Source organism: Urocitellus parryii, chromosome Y (genome assembly GCF_045843805.1).
Source record: "Urocitellus parryii isolate mUroPar1 chromosome Y, mUroPar1.hap1, whole genome shotgun sequence".
In the NCBI taxonomy this organism is placed as follows: Eukaryota; Metazoa; Chordata; class Mammalia; order Rodentia; family Sciuridae; genus Urocitellus; species Urocitellus parryii.
In genome coordinates this window covers 19,197,472-19,223,307 of record NC_135548.1, presented here as the reverse complement: position 1 = coordinate 19,223,307, position 25,836 = coordinate 19,197,472, and the positions used below count along the sequence as shown (strand labels likewise).

The 25,836-nt window shown below is 46.2% G+C and overlaps 1 protein-coding gene across 1 annotated transcript; it reads right to left on the bottom strand.

The window, feature by feature from the left end:
• Window positions 1–3,578: 3,578 nt before the first annotated feature.
• Window positions 3,579–20,801, bottom strand: LOC144250959 (biotin--protein ligase-like). Its single transcript, XM_077794118.1, is given in 5 exon segments — window positions 3,579–3,881; window positions 14,130–14,312; window positions 18,589–19,205; window positions 19,208–19,555; window positions 20,630–20,801. Coding segments are annotated over 5 exon segments (1,611 nt in total). The 5' UTR covers window positions 20,790–20,801.
• Window positions 20,802–25,836: the final 5,035 nt, after the last annotated feature.

Sequence of the window (25,836 nt, the reverse complement as noted above, 5' to 3'; positions counted from 1 at the left end):
TCAGCATCTTCTCATACAGGGTCACCTGCCCCCCCACGGTATGATGCTGAAAGTCGGAGTAAATAGATTTGGCCAGTGGTCACTGGGCTGCTGTGATGGATTAGAGATGAGGTGCCCCCCAAAAGTTCATGTGAGGCAATGTCAGAAAATTCAGAGGTGAAATGATTGGGTCCTGAGAACCTTAACCTGATCAGCGCATTAGTACCCTAATAGGGGGTAACTTGGTGGTGACGAAGGCAGGAAGGGTATAGCTGAAGGAGGTGGGTCCCTAGTAGTGTGTCCCTGGTGAACAGAGCTCTCTCTGCTTCCTGTTGCCATGTCCTGAGCTGCTTTCCTTGGCCATGACCTTCCACCATGATGGTCTGCCTCACCTTGGTCCAGAGCCTTGAAGTCATCCAGCTATGGATGGATGAGGTCTCATCCATCACCGAGACTCTGAAACTATGCAGAAATAAAACTTTCTTCCTTTACATTTTTCTTGTCAGGTCTTTTTAACTCCACAAACGTTCACTGAACCACACTCCCTGGTCTACATATTCCAGTATGACTCCACAGGGGGCAAGTCCAATGCACAGTCAAGGCTGAGAACAGGAAGCTTGTCATCAACGAGGACTGAGGTCCCTCCAGTGACACACGGGGTGAGGCTGGTGCTAAGTAAGCTCTGGAGTTCACTGGTATCTTCAGCACCTTGGGGGAGGCTGGGGCTCATGGAAAGGTGAGAGCCCAAAGACATTGTTGCTGCCCTGCTGCTGGTGCCCCCACGTGAAGCATGAGCCACAAGAAGTATTTACACTCCTCCCAGATGGTACCAGTGCCTCCTGCCCATCAATTGCCTGGAGTCCTTGACCAAGGTCATTGACGCTAACCACAGTCCATAACATCCTACCACGACCCACTGCCGGGTCCCTCTGGGAATCTGGTGTGAGGACTGCAGGGCTGCCCAGGACGTCCTACCTTGGCACAGCTAGAGCTGTGGTGAGTCACTGCTGAGCTGAGTGGACACCTAGGGCCTGGCCTTTCACAGCCCCAACCCCAAGTGGACAAATATGGTGGCAAGGACAAGGTATAAAGCAGACATTGGAGGGCCCCCAAAATGCTTCCGGGGCTACCTGAGGATCAGGCTTGTCTCCTGCCAACTGAACCCCACCTTCCATCCCGGGGTTGACATCACCCCCAATGGCCACTTTGCCAAGATTCCTTCCTGGTAGGACAACAGATTTAGGTGGTGGATCACTAGAGTCTACCCAGCCTCTGGACAACCAGCCCCAGGAAAACAGGAGAAGAAGGGAAGAGCCAGCTCCCCGCGGGCAAGAGTCCTTGTCACCATTCACTGTATGGAGCTGTCAGTGAGTCAACCTGCAGAGGGATGCACTTGGTCACAGGGACAGGTGAAGATGGAGGCCCATCCCAGGTTGACTCGGTGGCAGCAGTGTCCCTGAGGGAAGGGTTGACATAAACTTTTCCTCCGGCCAATCTTCAAGACCAGGCCCATGACCAGCTCTCGGTAGGGACTTTTGAAGGGAACAGGACTCCAGGGACGTTGGGAATCCCGCAGTGCCATGCTGCCCAGGCTGACCCCTGTCCTCCCAGGTTTGACGTGGCTCATGTACCCCGGGAGGTGCAGGAGGGGACTTGTGCACCCAGCAGAGCTCTCTGGTCCCCTGCCCTGGGAGCAGAGCTGACAGGAGACTGTGGGACGGAGGGCAAGTCCAGGCATGGGGTGGACAAGAGGGACACTTCCTCTCCCTTGCATCCTGCTCACTGTTCCCAGGGGCAGCTCTGCAGATGGGGCCTGCTGTAGGTGCGCACGAAGCTGGTTTGGTCTGACGGTTACACCCAACCCAAGCCAGTGCCCACACTGCCTGGGGACCAGGTCCCCATAGCCACCAGCCAACACGTAGTAATCCCACACAACCCAAGAGAAAGGAGAAGAACCCCCACAGACTCCACACTGACCTCCATCTCCACGCTGCTCAACCTGCTGCCAAAGCTGCAGTTCTTAGAGGAACCGTGCTCCGTGGGGACAAGCTCAAGGCTCTCTGGGTCTCTGGTGAAGGCCACCACACATTTCTCATGCCCACAGTTGGCTCTTTCCTTGTCTGTGTTAGAACGGTGAGTGGTCTTTCCCAGAGGGCACGAGGTGACCGCCCTGTGGGCCTTCACTCCATGCCTGGCATGTTGAAGTGGAAGTGTGTCACCTCCTGGGTCAAAGGTCAGGCACTGGGATACATCACAGCCAGTGCGGAGGTCCTGTGTCATGGGCAGCTGTCACCCATACCCTCTGAGACACCAGCAGGGCAGGCTGGGAGGCTGGCCACAGCTTGAGCTAAAAGTGCTTTTTATTCTGGGGAAGGAATCTGAGCTGCTTCTCACTTGGGGAGTGAATGCTGCGATGTCATGGAAAGGGTTTCAGGTCTGGAGCCCAGGGACCTTCCACTTACAACTCCTTGGCCTTAATCTCCCCTCTCAAGAAGTGCAAAGGCCCTGGGGTGCCTAAATTCCTGGAAGGTAAGGATGACCAGATGGGGGCACTTTGGAAACACCTTGTACAGAGGTTTCTGTCTGCCTCATCTCCCAGTGGCCCTTGGGGGTAAAATAGAATCTGTGTTGAACCAAATGCAACTTGCAGAGTGCAATCGTTTGGATACAGAATGTCCCCAAAGACCATGTGTTCAAGGTTTGATGGGTGGCCTGTGGTGCTATTGGAAGGGGTTGGGGCCTTTAGGAGATGGGACCTCGTGGGAGAAAGTTGGGTCATTCAGGGTGCCTCACTCAGCCCCTCCTCCTCCCTGGCTCTCACTCTTTGCTTCTATGAGTGAACAACTCCATGGTGCATTTCCACCATGATGATGTCCTGTGACCAAACAACCATGGACTAAAACTTCCAAAACCATGGGAACCCAAATAAAACTTTTCTTCTTTAAGTTGACTGTCTCAGGCATTTTGTCACAGGGATGGAAAACTGACTCACACCCAGAGAAGTCAAGATACAGGGAAAATTGGTTGGTAAAGGCCATCTGGATCCACCCCTCAGATCACAAAGGCAATAGCTCTTTTAGGCTGCATAATTTTGGACCACTGTGCTGAGATGACATGGGACTGCAGGCTCTCATGAGTCGCTGAAGGCTGCTGCCCTCAGAATGGGGTCTTATACTGGTCAGAAGCTCCTGGCCTGCCCAGGAGGACAACGGTGTATGCAAGAGGAAAGAGGGACCCCATGGAGACTGGCACTCACAGTTTCAAAGGGCCAGCCAGCCCCAGAGACATCTCCCTTTGCTTCTGCCCTGCACACACTCCGACTTCCCCAGGAGATGCATGACAACAAGGCCCTTTATAAATAGGCTCCTCCGGCTCAGGCAGTTGACAGTTTGAAGAAATCCGCTGAAAGAAACAGCCAGTGTGGCGACGCTGGCAAAGTTCTAGGCTTTCTTTTTTCTTCTTCTTCTTTTTTTTCTTCCTTCCAAGTTTTAACGGTTAAAACTCCTCTCCGACATTGCAAACACAGGAAACCAACAGCCTCTTAGCAGATCCCAGATCTGTCAGTCAATGTCTACTAGCCACCTGGAGCCAACAGCCTCTTAGCACATGTGTGACTTGAGCTGAACGGGGACCGGGACAACCGGAGCTGGCAGTTCTTTTCTGGCACCTTCGCTCCCAACCATTTGCTCATTTAGGGCCCGGGAGGCAGCAAAGCCTCCGCAGCCTTCCATCTCCCACCCGTGGGCTTCCTGACACAGTCCGTGCACCTCCCGATGGGGTGTATGCAGTCTCCTCCTTCTGCTGACCCCAGCCACCTGTCTGCGACCGCAGGGCCCGGGCTGGACCCCCTCATCTTCTTCTCCCTGATCATGAACACCCAGGTCTCCCCAGGGTGGGCAGAGCTGGGGGGACAGGGAGAAGCCACAAGTACCCGGATGGGTGGGACTGAGCCAGGGGAGGAAGAAGCCCAGCCGTCCATGGTCAGGGTCATCATAGCTGCCAGCTTGAGTGGAGAGCTTTCAGGTCTTGGACACATTGGAGAGAGAGCCAGGCCTTGGGCAGCTCTTTGGCTAGGTCAGCCCCAGGAGCTCCTGACCCTGGACAAATCCCATTGTGCATCTCTCCAAGAATGTCTGTGTCCACACTATTTGGCAGAAAGAGACATAAACCTGCCAGAATGTGAGTTTCCCTAGAGCAGGTTTGGGCTGATCACCTGTGTGTTCCTGGGTTGCCACGTACATGTTACCAATATTAATAAGTGTCCTTCTTTATGGGGCGTCTACCCTTTGTCCACATCATCTGGTGGGGATGTAGGTATATTTTAATCGAGTGAGAGGAAAGAGCTGGAAAGTTCAAGAAATTTCTTGAAGTAGCCAAAGTGGTGAAGGCCCCATGGAGTTCCTCTTGATCCTGCTATTAAAGTGATAGATAAATACATTGAAAGGGAGACTGGACAAACCAACAAAGGAACGAATGGATGAATCGCTGTTTTCCCATCTATTAGTTGATCTCCGACAGAAGACAGGAAGAGAACATGATTGAAAGGAGGAATCTGGATCCATCAAGATAAGGAACCCACGACTTTTGCTCAGGTGGGCCTCAGGAGGAGAGAGCTCACACGTCCCAAGAAGCAGGGTCACCTCCAACCTATCCTGTGGCCTCTGTGACCCCACCGTGCACTATTAGGGTTTTGAGCCGGAGCAGAAGCACTTTAGATGCTATCGCATCCCACTGGAGTCAAAAAAGTGATTTCAGCTCACTTTCTGCTTCTATTAACAAAACACCAGAGGCAGGGTAATTTATAAACAAGTCTGTCTGACTCAGTTCTGGAGGCTAGGGATTGCAAGAGCATGGTGCCGGCATTTGGTGGGGGAGGGTTATGCTGTGTCACAATGTGATGGAAAAACAAGTAAGAACATAAGAAAATTGGGCTGGACTCGTCCTTTCATCAGGACCCACTCCTATGATGACTTGCCTGTCCCACTAGGTGGCGTGAAGGCATTTGTGAGGGCAGAGCCCTTGGCCTCAGCACCCCTTAAGGTCCTGCTTCTTTTTAAGGGAAGTTGGGGTAGCAGGGTATGGGCTACCGGGGGTTGAACTAAGGGGCACTTGACCACTGAGCCTCATCCCCAGCCCTATTTTCAATTTTATTTAGAGACAGAGACTCACTGAGTTGCTTAGTGCCTCACCATTGCTGAGTCTGGCTTTGAACTCATGATCCTCCTGTGTCAGCCTCCCCAGCCGCTGGGATTACAGGTGTAAGCCACCACGCCCAGCAAGGTCCAGCCCCTTAACACTGCTATGATGGAATCATACCTCAACGCATGTTTTGAGGGGACGTTCAAACTATAGCAGAAGGGATCTTTGTCAGCCAGAAAAAAAATCACGGATGGGGGGCAGGCATTAAGATGCATTTGGCCACCCAGTGGGACAAGCAAAAGAGACGACTTTTGTGGCTCTAGCAGTGTCTTGGCCCAACACAATCACTCCTTGAGGCCGTGCAGGGAGACGGGGAGAGGCAAAGGCCGCTGTGGTTGGCGGCCAGCCCCTCGGGCAGGACCCCCTGATTCTGCTTCTCCTACCACTGCCACAGCGGATCCGCAGGTCGGTCACCAACCGCTGGGCTCCACCTCAGGAAGGTCCTCCACCTTGGGAAGGTCCTCCACCATTCCACCCTGATTCACTGGGGACCAAACACACAGGCCAGGCCTCGTTTTCTAAAGAAAACCCTCAGGGAGCTGACGGGGGATATCTTCAGGTGACAGAGCCACCGCTCAGCCATGTTGGGGAGGAACTGTGTGTTGGTCAATTAGTTGGATTTTACGTCCCTTAAGCTTGAATATTCCAAATTTTAGTTTAATTCTCTGACATGTTTATTCTATATCTTTTGATATTCTTTTTTTCAAAGTTTTTCCCTAAGGTCTAAGGTACATGCGTATAGTCCCTGCAGTGTGAATCCTAAAGTGACATTTTCCTTCCTATCGAGATTCTTACCCAATTTGTCTTGATAGGTCAAAAATAAATCCATATGTGAGTTCCCTTGTTACATCCTCTTTTGCTAATTAGATGTTTATTTGGGAGTGTTGTGAAATAGTTAAGACGTACACGATGCATATAGAATAGATGAGAATAACTCAATGAACTGCAGTGCATCCACCATGCAATTGAAGAAAAAAAATGTCACCATTATACTTGAAGCTCTCTGCACCATCCCTGACTTCAGAGCGGACTTCCCGGCACGCACGTAAGCACAACAAGAAGCTAGCTCCGGTCATCATCATGTACATAGGTTTCTGTCTCCACATAGAAGGAAATATTGTTTTTCATGTTTTAAACTTACTGTAAATGAATCTCGATCCATGTACTCTTCTGCATCACCCCTGTGTTCACGTATGTAACTCTGGGTCACGCGTGGTCTCTGCTGCCTCGTAGTTCTTAGGGGACTGTATCACAGCTGTGTCCACTATTCTACTCATGAGCATTTAAACATTGGTGGGTTTTTCTTTTTATTCAATCAGGGTTGCTGTGGAAAGCTCAGGACCTATCTCCTCTCACACTTGAATGTGGTGCATTCTCTGGGTGGATTTTCTTCTGTCAAGGCGTCTTTGTTTGCCTCCGATAAACTCAACCGGGTCATGATATATTTTCATTTTTGTAAATTATTGGATTTGGTTGAAACTTTAACACAGAGACCCGCAGTCACAGTGGCAGGTAGAGACTGTTTTTCCAGGCTCATAACAATCCTTGAAGGGCTCTGTGTAATGGAGCAGCAGCAGCATCGAAGCCCAAACCTGCTGTTCCAGGCCCCCACCCAAGCCTCTGTGGTGCTCCCTCCTCTTCAGACACCCTGACCCCAGTCCTAGGTTCCCGCCTAAGTCCGTTCACTATGGGACAGAGTAAGAGGGAGCCTCTGCACAGGAGGCCAACCCTCACCTCCCTTCTCTTGCCCAGATGGTCACTGTTGGTCACTGCCTCCCCTCCTGTCCCTCACCTGAGTCTTGGTCAGCTACCATGAAACCCAAATCCACCCAGTGTGCCCCTTCAGCTCTCCACCCCTCCAGCTGCTGGAGAAAACGCACCCACGCAGCCAGGAGCTGCTCTGCAGGCAGAGACCATTGGTGTCGGGCAATTTGATTTGGAAAGACACAGGTCCATTATCCTGAGAGATGAGCACTCCGATGAGAAGCACCTTTGCTTTAGGAGGACACACAGATTGGCAAGGGGACAGTTAGGCAGAGTGCTATTTTAAGATATTAATGAGAGGGAGGTAGGAAAAGACAGAGAGACTGATCAGCTGTGTGTTAAGTGCCAAAAGCAGGATCTACAACCTCAGTACCCAAGAAACTCATCTCTGACTTCCTCATTTTGCAGGAAGCCCGAAACACTGGAAAAGGAGAATTTATCCAGCACATTGAAGGAACAAGAAATAGAACACTGCACAGGGGCTACCATTTGGGTTAGTGTCCCCCAAGGCCCATGTGCTACAGGGTTGGTCCCCAGCCCCCGGTGCTATTGGGAGGCTTAGAGGGAGGAGGTTAGGTCACTGGGGGTGTGTCCTTGAAGGTGAGACTGGATCTTTTACTCCCTGGCCACCAAGAGGGGAATCTTCTGCCATAGGCTCCTACCATGTTGTGCTCCCTTTCCCCAGACCCAAAAGCAGCAAGCCAGCGGACCGTGGACAGAAACCTCCAGAACTCTGGGCCCAATGAAACTTTCTCCCTTTAAACTGATTTATGTGCATATTTGTTGTGGAAACCAGAAGCTTGCTAATACAACAGGCTTAAATGTAAGGCACCTGCCCTTTCTGCTATTCTCCAAACCCAGGCAAGCCTCTCTAACAGGTAGACTTCAGAAAGCCACATGAAGCACAGGTGAAGGATGATAGGTCCACAGGCAGAACCCAGGACTTCCTAGTCCTGGTGTGGCATGGGTGTGGCAGCAGCCAGACACCCACCAGGGGACTCTCAGCCACATCTGGGTGTGCTTATGACCAAAGAACAGCTGGACAGCCCTCTGGCCAAGAGTACCCCACAATTAACCACAAAACTCTAGCTCAACTCAGGAGAAAGGGAGAATCCCCAAGAACACCCACCACCAACGTGTTTTTAATCTGCCTAAAATGGAAGTCTGGAGTTAGAAAATACCTCCTAGGAAACGTACAGAGGTATATGTTTGTGCACACCCGGTTTGTGGGCTACGAGTCACACTTGCCACACATTATTAAGTTCATTTAGATGAGACGCTTTCGACTTCAGATTTTTAAGTTAATGCCCATATGGGTTAAAACCTTGAGGGCTATTGGGCTGGAGCGAATAGGAAATGAATGGTGAGGGGAGGCAGTGGTTTGAATGGACTCTTCCAAAACCCAAGTATTGCCAATGTGATAGTAGTATGAAGGGGGTCCTCCCTTCCCTCTCCTCCCCAAGCCCCTCCTCCACTCCCCTGATTTCCCTTCGATTTTCATGCCCCCCCACTTGTTTCCTTATCTCACTCTAACTTCTGCATAGAAGAGAGAACTTTCAGCCCTTGAATTTCTGAATCTGGCTTATTTCACCTGGTATGATATGTACCAGTTGCATCCATTGACCCGTTTATTCTGAATTCGGCTTTTATGTGCATCTATACAAATCTGGCTTTTATGTGCATCTATAGAGCACCAATTAAAAAAGCAACCACAAACAAATAGAAGGAAGACCAGTCAAGTAGGGAAGGGAGGCAGGGAAAGGGGACGTACTGGTGACTGAAATGGAGCAAATGGTATTCCGTGCAGGTAAGGAAATGTGAAAATAAACCCCAATATTATGTATAACTTTATGCACTAACAAAAACATTTTTAAAACATTTTTCCCTAATAAAAAGGAAAAAAAAAATGAAGTGGGTCCTTTAAGAGGTGATTAGGCCACCATGTGTGAATGGAATTAGGAGCCCGTGTAAAAGGGTTTGAAGGGAGCTCACCCTCTGGTCCCCTCTGCCCTGTGCCCTGTGAGAACACAGCTCTCCTCTCCTCTGGGAGGGCGCAGCAATAAGGCACCATCTGGCAGCAGAGGCCAGGCTCTCACCAGACACTGGCCTGTCATCACCTGGCTCTTAGACTTCCCAGCCTCCAGAAGTTGAGGAGACAATTCCCTGCTCTGTGTAAATTGCCCCCCATCAAGTGTTCTGTTGTCGCAGCACAAAGGGACTCAGTGCACAGGAGAGACCCAGACTGACGATGGCTCTCTGCCACGGGAGACTCTGCGCAAAGACGGCCATCTGCAACCAGGAAGTGGGCCCTCACCAGAGCCCAGCCATGCTGCCACCTAGAGCTGAGGCCAACACTCCTGTGGCTTATACGCTTCTGGCCACCTGCTCAGGGCAATTTGTTGTAGCAGTTTAAACTCAGCATTTATACTTAGGTTTTAAAAAGTTTTTGTTTTAATTCGTTCTACATGACAGTAGAGTGCATTTATGCACTTTGATATATCATACATAGATGGGATCTAATTTCATTTTTTCTGAGCGTACATGTGGCAGAATCCTATTGGTCCTGCAGTCACATAGATACATACAGTAATCATGTCTTTTTATTCTACTGTCTTTCCTATCCCCACATCCCTTCCCTTCCCTCCCATCACTTCCCTCTACCTAATCTAAGGTAAAGCTTTTCTTCTCTAGTGCCCCCCACCTTATTGTGAATTAGCATCTGCATATTAGAGAAATCATTCAGCCTTGGGTGTTGCACTTAGCTGGCTTACTGCACTTACCATGGTATTCTCCAACTCCAAACTCCAACCATTTACTGGCGAATGCCAAAATTTTACTATTTTAAAGCTAAGTAATATTCTACTGTGTATATATACCACATTTTCTTTATCCATTCATCTATTGAGATACACCTAGGTTGGTCCCATAGTCTAGCTACTGTGAATTGAGCTGCTATAAACATTGATGTGGCTGTATCACTATAGTATGCTGATTTTAACTCCTTTGAGTATAAACCAAGGAGTAGGATAGCTGGGTCAAATGGTGGTTCCATTCCCAGTTGTCTGAGGAATCTCCATACTGCTTTCCATAGTGGTTGCACCAATTTGCAGTTCCACCAGCAATGTATGAGCATGTCTTTTTCACCACATCTCCCCAGCATTTATTGTTGCCTGAAATCTTGATGATTGCCATTCTGATAGGGGTTAGATGAAGTCTTAGAGTAGTTTTGATTTTCATTTTTCTAACTGCTAGAGATGTTGAACACTTTTTCATACATTTGTTGTTCAAGTGTATTTCTTCTTCTGTGAAGTGTTCAGTTTCTTAGTCCATTTATGTATTGGGTTTGGGTTAATTATTTATTTATTTGGTGTTAAGTTTTTTCAGTTCTTTATATATCCTAGGGATTAATGCTTTATCAAAGGTGCGTGTGGTAAAGATTTTCTCCCTATCTGTAGGATCTCTCCTCACATTATTAATTGTTTCCTTTGCTGAGAAGAAGCTTTTTAATTTGAATCCATCCCATTTATTGATTATTGATTTTACTTCTTGAGCTTTAGGAGTCTTGTTAAGGAAGTCAGATCCTAGGCTGATGTGGTGAACATTTGGGCCTATTGTTTCCTCTATTGGGTATAGGGTCTCTGTTCTAGTGCCTAAGTCTTTGATCCATTTTGAGTTGATTTTTGTGCAAGGGTGAGAGGGGTTTAATTTCATTTTGCTACATATGGATTTCCAGTTTTGACAGCACCATTTGTTGAATAGTCTATCTTTTCTCCAGTGAATGTTTTTGGCACCCTTATCTAGTATGAGTTAACTGTATTTATATGGGTTTATCTCTGGGTTCTCTATTCTGTACCATTGGTCTACAAGTATATTTTGGTGCCAATACCATGCTGTTTTTGTTACTATATCTCTTTAGTATAGATGAAGGCCTGGTATTGTATGCCTCCTGCTTCATTTTTTTTTGCTAAGGATTGCTTTAGCTATTCTGTGTCACTTACTTTTCCAAATAAATTTCATGATTGCTTTTTCTATTTCTATGAAGAACGTTATGGGGATTTTTAATAGGAATTGTACTAAATCTGTATAATGCTTTTGGTATTATGGCCATTTTGACAATATTAATTCTGCCTATCCAGGAGCATGGGAGATCTTTCTATCTTCTAAAGTTTTCTTCAATTTCTTTCTTTAGTGTTCTGTAGTTTTCATTGTAGAGGTCTTTCACCTCTTTTGTTAGATTGAGTCCTAGGTATTTTTTAAGACTATTGTAAGTTTTCATAATTTCTCTTTCAGTAGATCCATCACTGTTGTATAGGAATGCATTTGATTTGTGGGTGTTGATTTTATATGCTGCTACTTTGATGAATTCATTTATTAGTTCTAGCAGTTTTCTGGTGAAATTTTTTCGATCCTTTAGATATATATAATCATGTCATCAGCAAATAGTGATAGTTTCAGTTCTTCTTTACCTATTTGTATCCCTTTAGTTTGTTTCTTTTGTTTAATTGCTCTGGCTAGAGTTTCAAGGATGATGTTGAATAGAAATGGTGAAAGAGGACATCCTTATCTTGTTCCAGGTTTTAGCTGGAATACTTTCAATTTTTCTCCATTTAGAATGATGCTTGCCTTGGGTTTAGCATAGATAGTGTTTACAATGTTGAGATATGTTCCTACTATTCCTAGTTTTTCTAGTGTTTTGAACATGAAGGTGTGCTGTATTTTGTTAAATGCTTTTTCCGCATCTGTTGAGATGATCATATGATTCTTGTTTTTAAGTCTATTAAGGTGATGAATTATGCTTATTCATTTCTGTATGTTGAACCCATCCTGCATCCCTGGGATGAATCCCAATTGATCATGGTGCACTAACTTTTTGATACGTTGTGGTATGTGATTTGCCAGAATTTTATTGAGAATTTTGCATCTATATTCATCAGGGCTATTGGTCTGAAGTTTTCTTTCCTTGGGATGAAAAGGTCTGGTTTTGGTATCAGGGTGATATTAGCCTCATAGAATGAGTTTGGAAGGGTTTCCTCCTTTTCTATTTCATGGAATTCTTTGAAGAGTATTGGTGTTAATTCTTTTTTTAAAGTCTTATTGAACTCAGCTGAGAATCCATCTGGTCCTGGGCTTTTCTTGGTGGGTTTTTTGATGGTGTTTTCTATTTCATTACTTGAAATTGATCTAGTTAAATCATGTATGACCTCTTCATTTAGTTTGAGTAGGTCATATGTCTCTAGAAAACTTGTCGATGTCCTTTATATTTTATTAGAGTATAAATTTTCAAAATAGTTTCTAATTATCTTTTGTATTTCAGATGTGTCTGTTGTGCTATTTCCTTCTTCATCTTGTATTTTAGTAATTTGAGTTTTCTCTCTTTATCTCTTTGTTAGCACAGCTGAGACTTTATCTATTTTATTTATTTTTTCAAAGATCCAAATTTTTGTTTTGTCAATTTTTTCAATTGTTTCTTTTGTTTTGATTTTATTAATTTCAACTCTGATTCTAATTATTTCCTGTCTTCTGCCTTTGGTGTTGATTTGTTCTTCTTTTTCTACTGCTTTGAGATGTAGTGTTAGGTCATTTATTTGTTGGCTTTTTATTATTTTAATGAATGAACTCAGTGCAATAAACTTTCCTCTGAGTATTGCCTTCATAGTGTCCCAGAGATTTTGATATAGTGTGTCAGTGTTTTCATTTACCTCTAAGAATTTTTTTACTTCATCCTTGATTTCTTCTATTATCCATTCATCGTTCAATTGTGTATCATTTAGCCTCCATGTGTTACAGTAGCTTCTATTTTTTATTTTATTGTTGATTTCTAATTTCATTCCATTATGGTCTGTAGAATGCAGGTTATTATCTATCTATCTATATTTTTTTTGTATTGACTAAGGGTTACTTTGTGGCATAAGATATGGTCTATTTTAGAGAAGGAGCCATGTGCTGCTGAAAAGAAAATATATTTCCTCGTTGATGGATGAAATATTCTATATGTTTCTTAAGTCTAAATTATTTAGTTCTATAGTTTCCTTATTTAGTTTTTGTTTGGAAGATCTGTCCAGTAGTGAGAGAGATGTGTTATAGTCATCCAGTATTATTGTATCATGGTCTATTTGACTCTTGAAATTGAGAAGGGTTTGTTTGATGTATATAGATGCTCCATCGTTTGGGGCATGAATATTTATAATTATTATGTCCTGCATATATATACTTCCCTTGAGAAATATGAAATGTCCTTCTTTGTCTCTTATGATTAACTTTGGTTTGAAGACTACCTTATCTGGAATGAGGATGGAAACCCTGCTTGTTTACACAGTCCATATGAGTGATAACTTTTTCCCCATCCTTTCACCTTCAGCCTATGGATGCCCATGGGGAGAGTCTCTTGAAGACAACATATTGTTGAGTCTTGCTTTTTAATCCAATCTGCCAGTCTGTGTCATTTGATTGATAAGTTTAGGCCATTAACATTCAAGGTTATTATGAGATATGATTTGTATTCCCTGTCATTTTGATTTAAGCTGGGACTTTCTCATCCAAAGATATGCTGAGGAAGGCCCAGAACAAAATAAATCATTTTGATCCCAAACAATTATGGTTCCCAAATGCAGCCATCCCTCGGGATCCATGGGGGACTGGGTCCAGCACTGCCTTCCAATGCACAATGAGGTCCACAAGTGCCCAGGTCCCTCATAGCAAAGGGCAGAGTACTTGCATATAACCTACGCACATCCTCTGAATCCCCTAAATGAACTCCAGATGACCTGCACACCTCCCACAATGTGAGTGCTGTGTGAGTAGTATCACACTGTGTTGTCTAGGGAGTGAGGACAGGAGAGAAGCCTGCACGTGCTCAGTAGAGACAATTAATTTCTCCACTATCTTTTGCAGTTGGCTGGCTACACCCTCAGATGCAGAGCCCACAGATGTGGAGGGGCACTGTTCACTCTCGACACACACAACAGGGATCCTCCCCCTAAAAAGGGTCATAACTTGCAGACCTGACACCTCCTGAATTCCAGTCTTCTCCACCTCCCTTACCTACGCACACCAAAACAAGTCAGAGAAACCCGCACATCAGTAAGAGGGTTCCTAAACTCAAAGTCAAAGCAGAAATGGAAAATCATGATAAAAATCAACACCAAAGCCAATGGAAACAGCCACAGAGTGGAGTATGAGGTGCTCACCTCCGAAGCCAACAGCAGGTACAGAGGCGTTAAGGCACGAGCTTCTCGCAGGTCACAGCTGACACCCAGGGCCGAGAGGATCTCGTGGAGGACTTCGTATCTTCTCATGTTGCTGGATTTCAGCAGGTCGAAGTCTTCTTGGGTCTGCACCATGAAGGAGCTGGGAGGTAGTTCTAAGTGCACCTGGACAAAAAGACAACACTTGTTAAATCAAGGCACTTATAGTCTCAGAGAGCTTCTTCAAAGGGTTTTCTAAAAGTGTGAATCCCTCTCCTCATCAACAGCAATATAAACTTTGGACCTGAATATCTGAAAAGTAATGGCAATAAAAACAAAAATATTCAAAAGGACCCTTTCATTGTTGTTGCTGTTGGTAGTGGTGGTGTTACTGGGGACTGAACCCAGGGGTGCTCCACCACTGAGCTACTTCCCCAGGCATCTTCAATTTTTATTTTTGTGGCCATCCTGGGGGTTAATATCCTGAGTTGCCCAGGCTGGCCATGAACTTGTGATCCTCCTGCCTCAGCCTCCTGAGTTGTTGAGATCACAGGTGTGTGCTACCATACCGGGCCCTGAAGGGCCTCTTGCACTTGTTGCTACCAGGCTGAGACGTTGGGTAGAGTCAACCCTGAGGGGTTATCAAACTCTTTACAGGTTGATTTTTATCACCAGCTGTGTGACCTTGGGCAAGTCACTTTAAGTTGGTTGTAAGCCTAAGTCACTTTCAGTATCCTTGTGCTGAGAGCCTAAATGAGGTGCTACTGAGCTCACACAGGGAGGCAGAGGGCCAAGCTGAAAACGTCCACCCTGTCTGTCAGTCCAAACTGGGAAGCAACCCCTGGAGGACAGCATGGGGAGCATCTGTAGGAACTGAAACACAGGGGACCTGCCCCACTGCCTTCCTTGACTTGGTGCAATTCTAAGACTCAGAGCCTCACATGCTTACCCAGACCTGCTGTTCAGAGAAAATCAAATCAGCTCTACCACCAGCCTCTGTCTCACACACTGGAACTTCCAGCTCCCCTGAGATCAGATTTTAGTTGTGTTTTAAAGCCTAGAGCTTCCAGGATACCAGCAAAGTGACCAGAACTAGTTTGCTTTACTTGGTTTTTGTCCACTGTATGGAGACCTTCTGACCTGAAGATTGGGAAAATAAAAAGCAAGGTTCCAGTCTTCGGGTACCTGCACAACTCTCGATTCCCACCTGAGCTCTGACCAAGCCAAAGACTCTGTCCCAATATATTGTCTACAATGGTCCAGATGCTAACATCGAGGCCACATCTGAAAAGGTTTGTGAACACTGTCCAACATGGTCCCCACGCTTCAGTTAGGCCTCAGTGGCTGGGGCTTCCCCACAGACTGAGCAGGCCTGTCAGTGGGCAGCAGGGTCCCGCCTGTCCTCCAGACAGCCCTGGGCAGGGAGGAGGCAGAAAGCGGGAGCATGGGTGGGATCTGTGTACTCCTGTCTCCTTGCCCCAAGATGGGCCTCTGCTCTCAAGTGGACACAGCCAGGCTGGTGGACAAGCCACACCACAGTGGACACACTTCCTTCAAGTGAGCAGGTGGCCATCCTGGGGGTTAACATGCCAGGAGTTAAAATGAAGGAGAAATAAAACAAGCACAGTTCTGTTCCCGCCAGTGCTCAGGAAGAGAGGGAGGCACTGAGTGAACACACATGAATTCACTGGATGGGGTGAATACACAGAATATTCTAGAAGCTGGGGCAGTGAAACGTGCTGAACTCATCCTCACACGAGGACACCGAGGGGGACTCCATCCACTGAGCCACCATTAGGCCTCTGAGTTCCAGGAGACAAGCCACTGAATGGGGAAAACACTTCTACTTACTATCTTACGGTTTCAAGATTTTAGGTACTGGGCCTGGTACAGTGTGGCACATGCCTGTAATCTCAGCAACTCTGGAAGCTGAGGAAGGAGGATCACAAGTTCGAGGCCAGCCTCAGCAACTTAGCAAGGCCCTAAGCAATGTGCTGATGGGGGCCATGGTTGGGTATTCTGCTATAAAAGCAGAACCAATCCTGCCCTGAGTTAAAGCTCAATAAGAAAACACAAAAATTTTAGCTGGGCACAGTGGCCCATGCCTGTAACCCCAGCCGCTCTGTGCTGAGGCAGGAGGATCACAAGTTCAAAGTCAGCCTCAGCAATTTAGCAAGGCCCTAAGCAACTGAGCAAGACCGTATTTCTAAATAAAATACCTTTTTAAAAGGGCTGGGGATGTGGCTCAGTGGTTAAGAATCCCTGGGTTCAATCCCTGGTACCAAAACAAAACAAAATCTTTCTAGATCCATTGTTGAGCTTTATCTGAACAACTTCATGCCAAACTCTTGATACATTTGATAATTAAATAACAGCTTTAATCCATGGCCTTAGATTTTCCCTGCAAACTTGGTCAGCACCCGGAGCATCCAAATGTGTCCTTTTTTCCTGCATCACTGAAAGCAAGCGGGCATCTAACAGGCAGCCTGCCTGCTGGGGTGCCTCAGCCAGCACAGCTGTGTGTGGCCTGCAGTACTTCTCCTCATCACCAAATTAATCACAGATTTGAAGATGATGGAACTGAACAGTGAAAGGAAACTGACCAGACTATAATATTTACTGGTTGATCCCGCCGAGGGGTCACAGCAACACAGCCTGAGGAAGAAACAAGGCCCGTGTCACACAGAAGACTGGAAGTCATCTAAAATCAAAAATGGCATCCTAATCCTCAGAATCTGATGTGTGGAGCGGCATCATGTTGCCTTTTGTCCTCGGGCTACGCACTGCAATATCAAGTTTTACGACAGCAATGGGGTCAATTTAAATGGTGCAGCCAAGAGATTGGCTGTGTAACTAGAAGAAGTGGATCACAACAGTGCCGAATCGATTTCCTACTACAAATCTGCACACAGAGGCAGTAAAATTCGTTCTTCAGAACTTAAATATGCCTCTCGGAAGTTGGGTGTTTAGGTGGATTTTTTGAGAATGCACAGTTACTATAGTGACCATATTTGCAGAGAAGATAAGAGGTACATTTATTAGAACTCCAAAAACCAACCCAGGTTGCTTGCAGCCCTACAGGAAACCTACTTAGATTGCACACATTCGTCTGGACCAATGTCCAGATTTCTTAATCTTAAACATCTCTGTCCGAGTTCTCATCAGAACAGATGGGTGGGCTCTAGGATAGCACAGAAACCAACTTGACCCACTGGAAGGGCACTGGCTCAGAAAACTCAGTGGGTTGGAGCTTCCAGAGGGACAGGAAAGACACAAGACCTATAAAAGGAAAATGAAACAGAGGAAGTGAACGATTCTCAAACCCAATAAATAAAACCAAATCCAGGACGGCCACCGTTGGGAGCCTTCTCGGCAAAACACCTTCATCTCCTCAGCTCTTTAGATCCCGGTGCCTTGAGGAGGGAGCATTCCTCTAAAAACTTGTGCGCTCAGTGTGAAAGAATTTGCAGTAGATGATAAATGATGCTGATCTCCTCTGTGACTTTGCCCCCAACAACAAAAAGCCAAAGGGGAAACCGCAGAAGAGTCCAAGGACTCCCTAAGCTTGGGAAGGAAATCTGCTTTTCTCTTGTCCTTCTTCCGTTTTCTTCTTACCTCTGTATGAGTATGCCATTATAAATCTATGCAACTTCCACCTTATTTATTTATTTATTTATTTATTTATTTATTTATTTTGGTAGTGGGGATTGAACCTAGTGGCACTTAACCACTGAAAGACATCCCCAGCCCTTTTTATTTTTTATTTTGAGACAGGGTCTCAGGGAGTTGCTTAGGGCCTCACTAAGTTGCTGAGGCTGACTTTGAACTTGTGATCCTCCTGCCTCAGATTCCTGAGCCTCTGGGCATGTGCCACCAGGCCCGGCTCCACATTCTCTTACTAGGAAGTTTTCCTCAACGCTTAGTTTTAAGAGTGACAGAAAGGAACTGAGGATTGGAGGGTGTTTCTAACCCTAACTCCCTCCACTACTGACTGCAATATTTTAAGAAGATGATCAGTAACTGATGTCTGGAATCACCACCCCTGAGTCTTCCAACTTCCCACATTAAATAAAGGCTCGTGATATTACCCAGAGTGTACTTGAAGGCAATGTGTTTTAGAAAGACTGCAACCAGTAAAGATGGGAACAAGAAAGAACTTCCGGGCTAACGCTTGCTTAGCTAGCAGCCCTCCTGCCTCCTTCACAACATGTGGCTCATCGGGGTTTTCACAAAAGCCCTGGACCAAACTAAACTTCCCCTAACCTCAGAACAACTCTCAGTTGGAGTCAATAGTGCCCAGTGGGCCAGGCAGGCTCAGCCGAGGAGCACTTGCCCAGCTCACGTGAGGCCCTGGCCTCTGTCCCCAGCACCGCGGCACACGGCATTGAGACCTATACACATACAGCCTTCAAGAGCATTCTCCTTCCCAAAGACACCCAACAGCATCACACTAACTCAGTACCTGGCAAAGAATGGCTTCCCCTCCAAAGGTTCCAAAAGGCACTTGCATGATCATCCTGTCCTTGTCCTCATTGTCCAGGTGGCCCTGGAGCTTTCCAGGGCTGAGCTGCTTCCCGGGGCCCTCCTCATAAACACAGCCACTGCTCAGAATGTTGAGCTTCACCTCGCTCTGGTCAGCCTTGGAGAAAACCAGGCTCTGGACTGTCTTCTGCAGCACACCCTTGCTTGTCACCTGCAAGCCATCACACGTGAAGGATGAAGACAGGCCCAGTACCTTCCCTCCCTGAGAAAGATAGGCTAGGAACTTCTGGTACAGGTCTTCAGGCATGGGCTCCCTGGTGGCAATGACCAACAACAGGCAGTTGTCTGGCCATGGGTCCCTGAGCACACTTTCCCCCTGCAGGTGGTACAGAACATAGCTGTTGGTGTCCACACAGTCAGCCAGGATGGACCACACCTGCTGGAGCTGCCCGAGGGCCTCCTGGGAGTCGGGGCCTACATACAGAAGGATGTTGGGCGCCTTTCCCATGATGTTGACTCTCCTCCCTTCTTCTTTAGGGCAGATCTCATCGGCAACACCCTCCAAACTGCTGCCATGATCATAGGGAAGGTCTGGATGTTCTCTACAGATGCAAACTTGACCGACTCAATGGTGCTATTCTCAAGTTCTAAGAATTCGTGGCAACTAGACAGGTGGAGGTGAAAATGCTCCAGAGGGCCCACTCCCTGCTCACTGTCCCCAGGAGGCTCACTCCCAGAGGCACTGCCCCTCCTCGGCTTGGAAGAACCTTCTCAAAGAAAAGAACCTTCTGGAAGAGCCTTTGGGTCATCCTTGCCAGGGTGCTCCATAAAGTCTCGTGCAGGCTCGGTCTCCAGGGAGGGTTCAGGGTTTGGCTGTAGGACTTGGGCTTGCTTGTGTACAGCCTGATCCTTGAGTTCCTTCAGAGCAGAGTCTGGCAAGTGCACAGCTGGAGTACAGGAAAGATCACAGAGGGCTCATCAGCACTTATTTGTCATGCAGCTGGCAAAAGAGCCTCACCAGCTCTCCACATTCTGCCACCCACATTCCGGCAGAGCCACCTGCACAGCTCCCACTCACATCCCCACCTTAACACTGGGCATCCCTGGGAGCCACACAATCGCTGCCACCAGCTGGAAGGATGCTCCTGAAGACCCCCAGTGAAATTCCTGTTTTCCACATCCTGCCTACTCAAATCAGAACCCCAGATCATCTTCTTGACTGGTGAAGAAGGTGAGATTAAGAGGGGAGATTTTGCCTATTAGATATTTAACTAGGCTAGGCTGTTATTCTCCTACATGACACTGAAACTGAGGAATAAAAAGGACACATTCATGGACCCTACCCAAGCATGCCCCAGGAGGAGTCATGCACAGGACACTTCAGAGGATCGGTGAAATGGTCTATCCAGTGCAATATAAGCTTACAATAACTAATCCAAAAAATAGGTATTGAGCACTTTCTGCACATGGGACATGATATTAGGCATGTGTGCATGGTAAATCAGATTCCCAGAGCCAATAAGTGGCACTTACTTGCCCCTGAAAAATGAAAGCATCACAGACAGCAAGCATACACACAAGCCTAAGGAAAGCAGGTCATGTGCTACCTTTCCAAAACTGTGAAATGCATATTTAAATAAAAAGCCTTTAGATTTAGACCTTCACGGTACAACTGGCTATTATTCCCTTTCAGTCAGAACTATAGGTGAGAACCATTATATTGTGTTATGTTATGTAAAATAAACACTATAAGTCATCCAATATGGATGCTATGTCACAGATATTGCAATTATGAAAAACCCTGGTTTTTAATTAAGCACTAAAGATACATCTCCCTGTTCCCCAAAAACCTCAACACTTGTGTGAATCATATACTTTCCTTGTTAAATCAAATCAGTTTTCTGAATCAAACTGAAACCAAGCACTGCCCTAAGTTACACCAACAGCAGCACTCCAGAGTCTATAAGCTGACAACCTAGGACGTTCCGCACAGGACGGAAACATTTCCTAAAGTTATGTACAGACGATCTTTTGGGGCACCAGTCCATTATCCATCTGGAGTCTGTCTTCCATGAACGCCACTCCCAGCTTGCTGAAGTTGTCAACGCTTGCTTCAGCAATTAGCTGGTAGGGATCCCCAGGTCTGCAGGCTAACGGCAAGCAGCAGTCAGACCACTTCATGATCTGGGAGGAAGCAGGTGAGGCGGGGGAGGATGGAAAAGAGAAGTTGAGCTTTTTCATTTCTAAAATGACCAGACACCACATTCTTCCCTTTAGGCTCCTCACCACTAAATTACAGTCAGGTTTAACAAATTACTGGACATTGCATTTTATTAACATCAATGTTTTGCAAATATTCTCATTTCTACCAGACAACAGTGCTTAGAAAACATGAATATAGCTTTCTCCTTTAAAAGTAACTGAGGTTTCAGCTGCTTTCAGGAACTGAAGGGGAAGGACCATTCCCCAGAGTATGAAAAAACTGTCCTTTAGTGACTGGGCATAGGTGATAACAGCCAGTCCACAGCACCCAGCGGTTTAACATGCAACCTGTCGACCGGCTCTTCTCCAAGTGTGGCCCAAGGTCAAGTGCAATAGACCTACCTGAGAACATGCCAGAACCTCCAGTTCCTGACCAAGGCTCCCTACCTACTTTAGACTCCGGAGTTGACACTCAACAATCAGGATTGTTCAACAGGCTACCCCATGATTCCTGCAGCATATACACATGGGAATGACCATCAGGCCCTCCACAGACAGTTCACATTCCCAACACAAGTGTTTCCAAAAGAATCTGGCACTGGGCCATGGAATACCTATAATCTCTCTGAGGGTTTCCAATGAAGAAGGTGCCTGTTGGAGGGAGGGGCCGGCCCTGAGTCAAAGCCCGCCCACCTGCCCAAGACAAGCCTCAGCTCTTCCCACCCCCCTCCTTTGTAAAACAACATCAATACCTACCATCTCATAGGCTTCTAGTGTTCCTGATATTAACCAGCATACACAAGGCCTCCAAGCTTGGGGCTGAGGGAAGTGCTCAGTCAATGCACGCTGCTTCTGTTAGTGATCACCTGGCTCCAAAGGCCCTAGTGAGCATCCTAGTCTCCTTCTAAAATGCCATGAACGATCCCCTACTCTCCAAAATCATCTTGTCAGGGATATATTGCCCCAAATTCATATCCAGAGACGGATCATTGTGAGTTCCATTTTTTAAGGTGAGTGGGCTATGATTTTAGAACTCCTAATGAAATGCAGCACCCTGCTGCAGCAGGAGCCAAGGATTAAATTCTCACACACCTCAGAAGGAGGAGAGATGCTGGAGACAAACAAAGGAAGGAAGGGCAGAAAGAGGCCAAAGAGCAACATCCACACACATCCCTGATCAAGTTTCTCAGCCTGCAACTGTGACCTCACCTAAGTGTGCTTCCTGTCTCTAGGAATGAAGTCCCTGAGCCACAGACCATTCGAACTCCTTCAGGTAGCGCTGGGTGCTCTGATCAAAGTGAAGCCCCACTGTCACTGATACTTCGTCCGGGGGTGGGGGGTCTGCTTTCCAGCGGTTAAAAGCAAACAGGACACTTCAAATTTGCTCTATGAGACAGAGACAAAGGGGTAGAGAAAGAAAGAAGTCGTCAAGCAGAAGCTTACTCCCAAAGATCAAAGCTAAGGAAGCCCTGGCTGCCCCTAAATCAAGGGGTTTCCTCTTACAAGGAGCATGCAGAAATCTGTTCCATGACCAGAGCTCTGGACTTGACGTTACAACATATGGCTGCACACGTGAGCACCTGCTCCACTCAACTCAAAACTCCTGTCCAAGATGCCCAGGAAGACAGAGGTTAAATCAGCAGGTGTGGCCCTTCCCAGCTGCAGTTGGCCAGCTGAAGTCCAGCTGCTGCAGGATCAGAAAATTAATTGCACTGCTCAGAGCCAGATAAGGGGTGCTGCTAACTTCTCTGTTATTTCTCCACTTAAGAATCATTTTAAATGCATGTTATTTGGCCAAAAGTTCTAGTGATTGATTAGAGGAAAGGAGGGCAGGACAGAGGGAGGTGAAAGACTTGAAGTCATGACACCAAGGAGGAGGCTGTCTCGGGCTCTCAGGTTTGGCAAAGGGATAAGAGTGCTACCAAAATTAATTTCCAGTTTCATTGAGTTCAAAAAAAAATACACCCTATGGAGCTTTTAAGAAAAAGGTACTAGAAAATCAAGTACCAGCAAAAGGGTTATCACACTCCACAGCAAGCAAGAGCTGAAACGATGAACTGACCCAGGGAGAATGTGAAAGTGGAACTGCAAGGCCAGGACTGACCAGGCACTCAAGGGAAAAGGCTGGTCTGGCTCTTCTGATTTTCTCAAGAACTGAGAGATAATACAAAAATCATAGAAATACCCTTGTGGTCACACACCTTTCGGTATTATGTTCTCTGGTCCTACAGGTAGAGGCCCACCATCCAGGTGTGCTGTGTTAGCATTCAGTGAAGCTCTCCCCCCTTCACATCCCCATCCCACTGGCATGAGCTGAGGACGATCCAAGTTTTAAGAGAGATCCCAAGTGGTCTGGTTATCTGTTGCTGGGTAACAAACCAGCCCAAAATTTAGTAGCTTAAAATGAATCATTTATATTGCTCATGAGTCTCAACTGGGACAGGATCAGGCAGGGACAGCTCAACCCTGTTCCATGTGGCATCAGATAGGGTGGCTCAACTGGGTACAAATGATCACCTCCAGGATGGCTCCTGCAGAGCTGGCCAGTCGGGGCCTCCTGTCAGGTGAAGCTCAGCCAGTGCTGTCCTCTGAGGGCCTCAGTTCTTCTGGATATGGGTCTAGCCACAGGGCAGCTTGAGCTTCCTCATGGCATGGGAGCTGGGTTCCATGACAGACTATTCTAAGAATTCAGGGAGAAGCTGAAGATTCTTAATGATCTAGCATGGAAAGTCCCAGAATATCACTTCTGCCATATCTCATGGGACAAAGGAAACTGAAGTCGGTCCAGATTCGGGGAAGGGCGGTACAGAAGGAAAGGATTGGCGGCCATCTTCCATCTACTACACCAAGTTTCTGCCAGCTCTCAGTATTTGCCTCTGTGTGAGAATGGCATGTCCCTAAACGACATGCTCCCTCAGCCTGGGTCCCTGCACGAGAAAGACGCATAGCAGAGCCCACAGCAAAGTCACCTCTGGAAACACCCAGCAGTGAACCTGCCGAGCCTGGGTGTAACATGACTGAGAAACGAGGGCTTATGTCAGGAGAGACTGGGATCCTAAGGCTATGGGTTATTGCAGCAAAGCTGACCAATACAATGTGCAAACCGTGTTCCCTACAACAACCACTCTAGCAGTCCTTCCTGCTGCACTTCCAATCTCCACAAACGACCCACCATCCACCCACAAGCATCATGTTCTCAACAGCTGGTGCATCTCTCTCCATCTCACCAGTCCCTCTTCCAGGCCATTATGTTTCCCATGGGGACAACTGTTGTAGGTTTGCTCCATTCTCTAACCTGCCTGAATTGTGATCCTTCTAAAATACAAATATGATCATTATGCTTTTTAAAAAATGGTTTTAGCCTACTGAACCTAGAATAGGACCCAAATTCCTAATTAATACATATATGACCTTTTTGATATGTGAATTATGTGTATTCACCCTATCATTTAAGAACATTCAATTCTGCCCCAGAAAAAAAGTATAAGCAAATAGCATGAATGAAGCTTATAGCATCCATTAGGACATTGTCAGAAACTTGCATGACCTGCTAAAGACACACAAAATCAGTGGAAATGTATGTGTGTTGGACATAGATAAAAAGGACAGGACAAAAGGGAGTATTACTTGTAGGCATGGAAGGACCAGGTGTAATTCTGAAATATTAGGAAGACACAAATTGTGCTACTTCCAAATTGGCCTTCACGTCATTCTTACATGGGCCAACCATCTCAGCCCATGCACATTCTGCCTAAAAACACAGAAAGGGGGCTGAGGTTGTAGCTCAGTGGTAGAACACTTGCCTTGCCTCACATGTGCAAGGCCTGGTTTCAATCCTCAGCATCACATAAAAATAAATAAATAAAATAAAGGTATTGTGTCCATCTACAACTAAAAATATATATTAAAAAAAAACATAAAAAACACAGCTTCTCAGCAGATCACTGGTAAGCCACAGCTACTACAGGCACACATGCCCAAGTCTCTACAGATGTCACCTACAGACACTGTCAATCTGCTGAGCCCCTTCTTTAACATAACCTCTGGTCCTGGTGACAACATAGTTGGCAAGAAATGGTGACACAGCAGGAGGACAGCAGGACCCGTGAAGATCCCCCAGCCCAGGCTTCGAGTATCCACCCAAGGAACTGACCCAAGTTCTCTCCTTGAATCTGACCCAAGATCTCTCCTCTGTTTCTTTTCTTTTTTAAATTTTTTTTAGTTGTAAATGAACACAATACCTTTGTTGTTTGATGCTCTTAACTCAGCTTAAAGGAAATTTGAAAATCTTTTGAAGTCTGTGTTGCCAATCCATTGATTACTCTGTGTGTGTGTGATTGACTTATAGGTCGAACAGCAAATAAGAATCCAATTAAAGCTTTTTTTTTATGAAAGCAGGTGAGTTAATATCAGATCAGTAGCTACTACTTGGAATGACTTTGCCCTGTGAACTTAAGAATCACTTGTATTTGTCATTTTAAAAACTTAATCACAACTATAGTAAATTTAGGGATGGAAGAAAAAGAGGGTTCTTTTTTTTTGGTGTGTGTGTGTGTGTGTGTGTGTTTGCACACAAAATATCAGGTGACCTGTGAGTTGTCAGATTTATTTTATTGAACGACTTGGAAGATTAGTAGCCTAAGTTAATGAGAAAAGAGGAGTGGAATGTTAATTTGAAGTTATTGTGCTTGATGGGGAGCAGTTGGTCACGGGGTCCTGGCAGTAGAGAGCTGATACACAGCCTTTGCCTCATGCCCTTCCTCTCTGTCCTGGAAACGTTGCCCCAGCCTCTTGATACTTTTCAAAGAGTACAAATCGATTTAGGAATGCTTATAAGAAAATAAATAGCCAGGATTCTACATTTGCTTATTTGGCAATTTAAATAGATTAAGCCTTTCTCTCTTGATAAGCACACAGGATAGTGAAGCTGTTAATATGTGAAACATGAATATTTATTTACTTTAATATTAGAACCCAGAATACTAGCCTTGAACTGGTTTTAAATACTACTTATGTATAAAGGCTT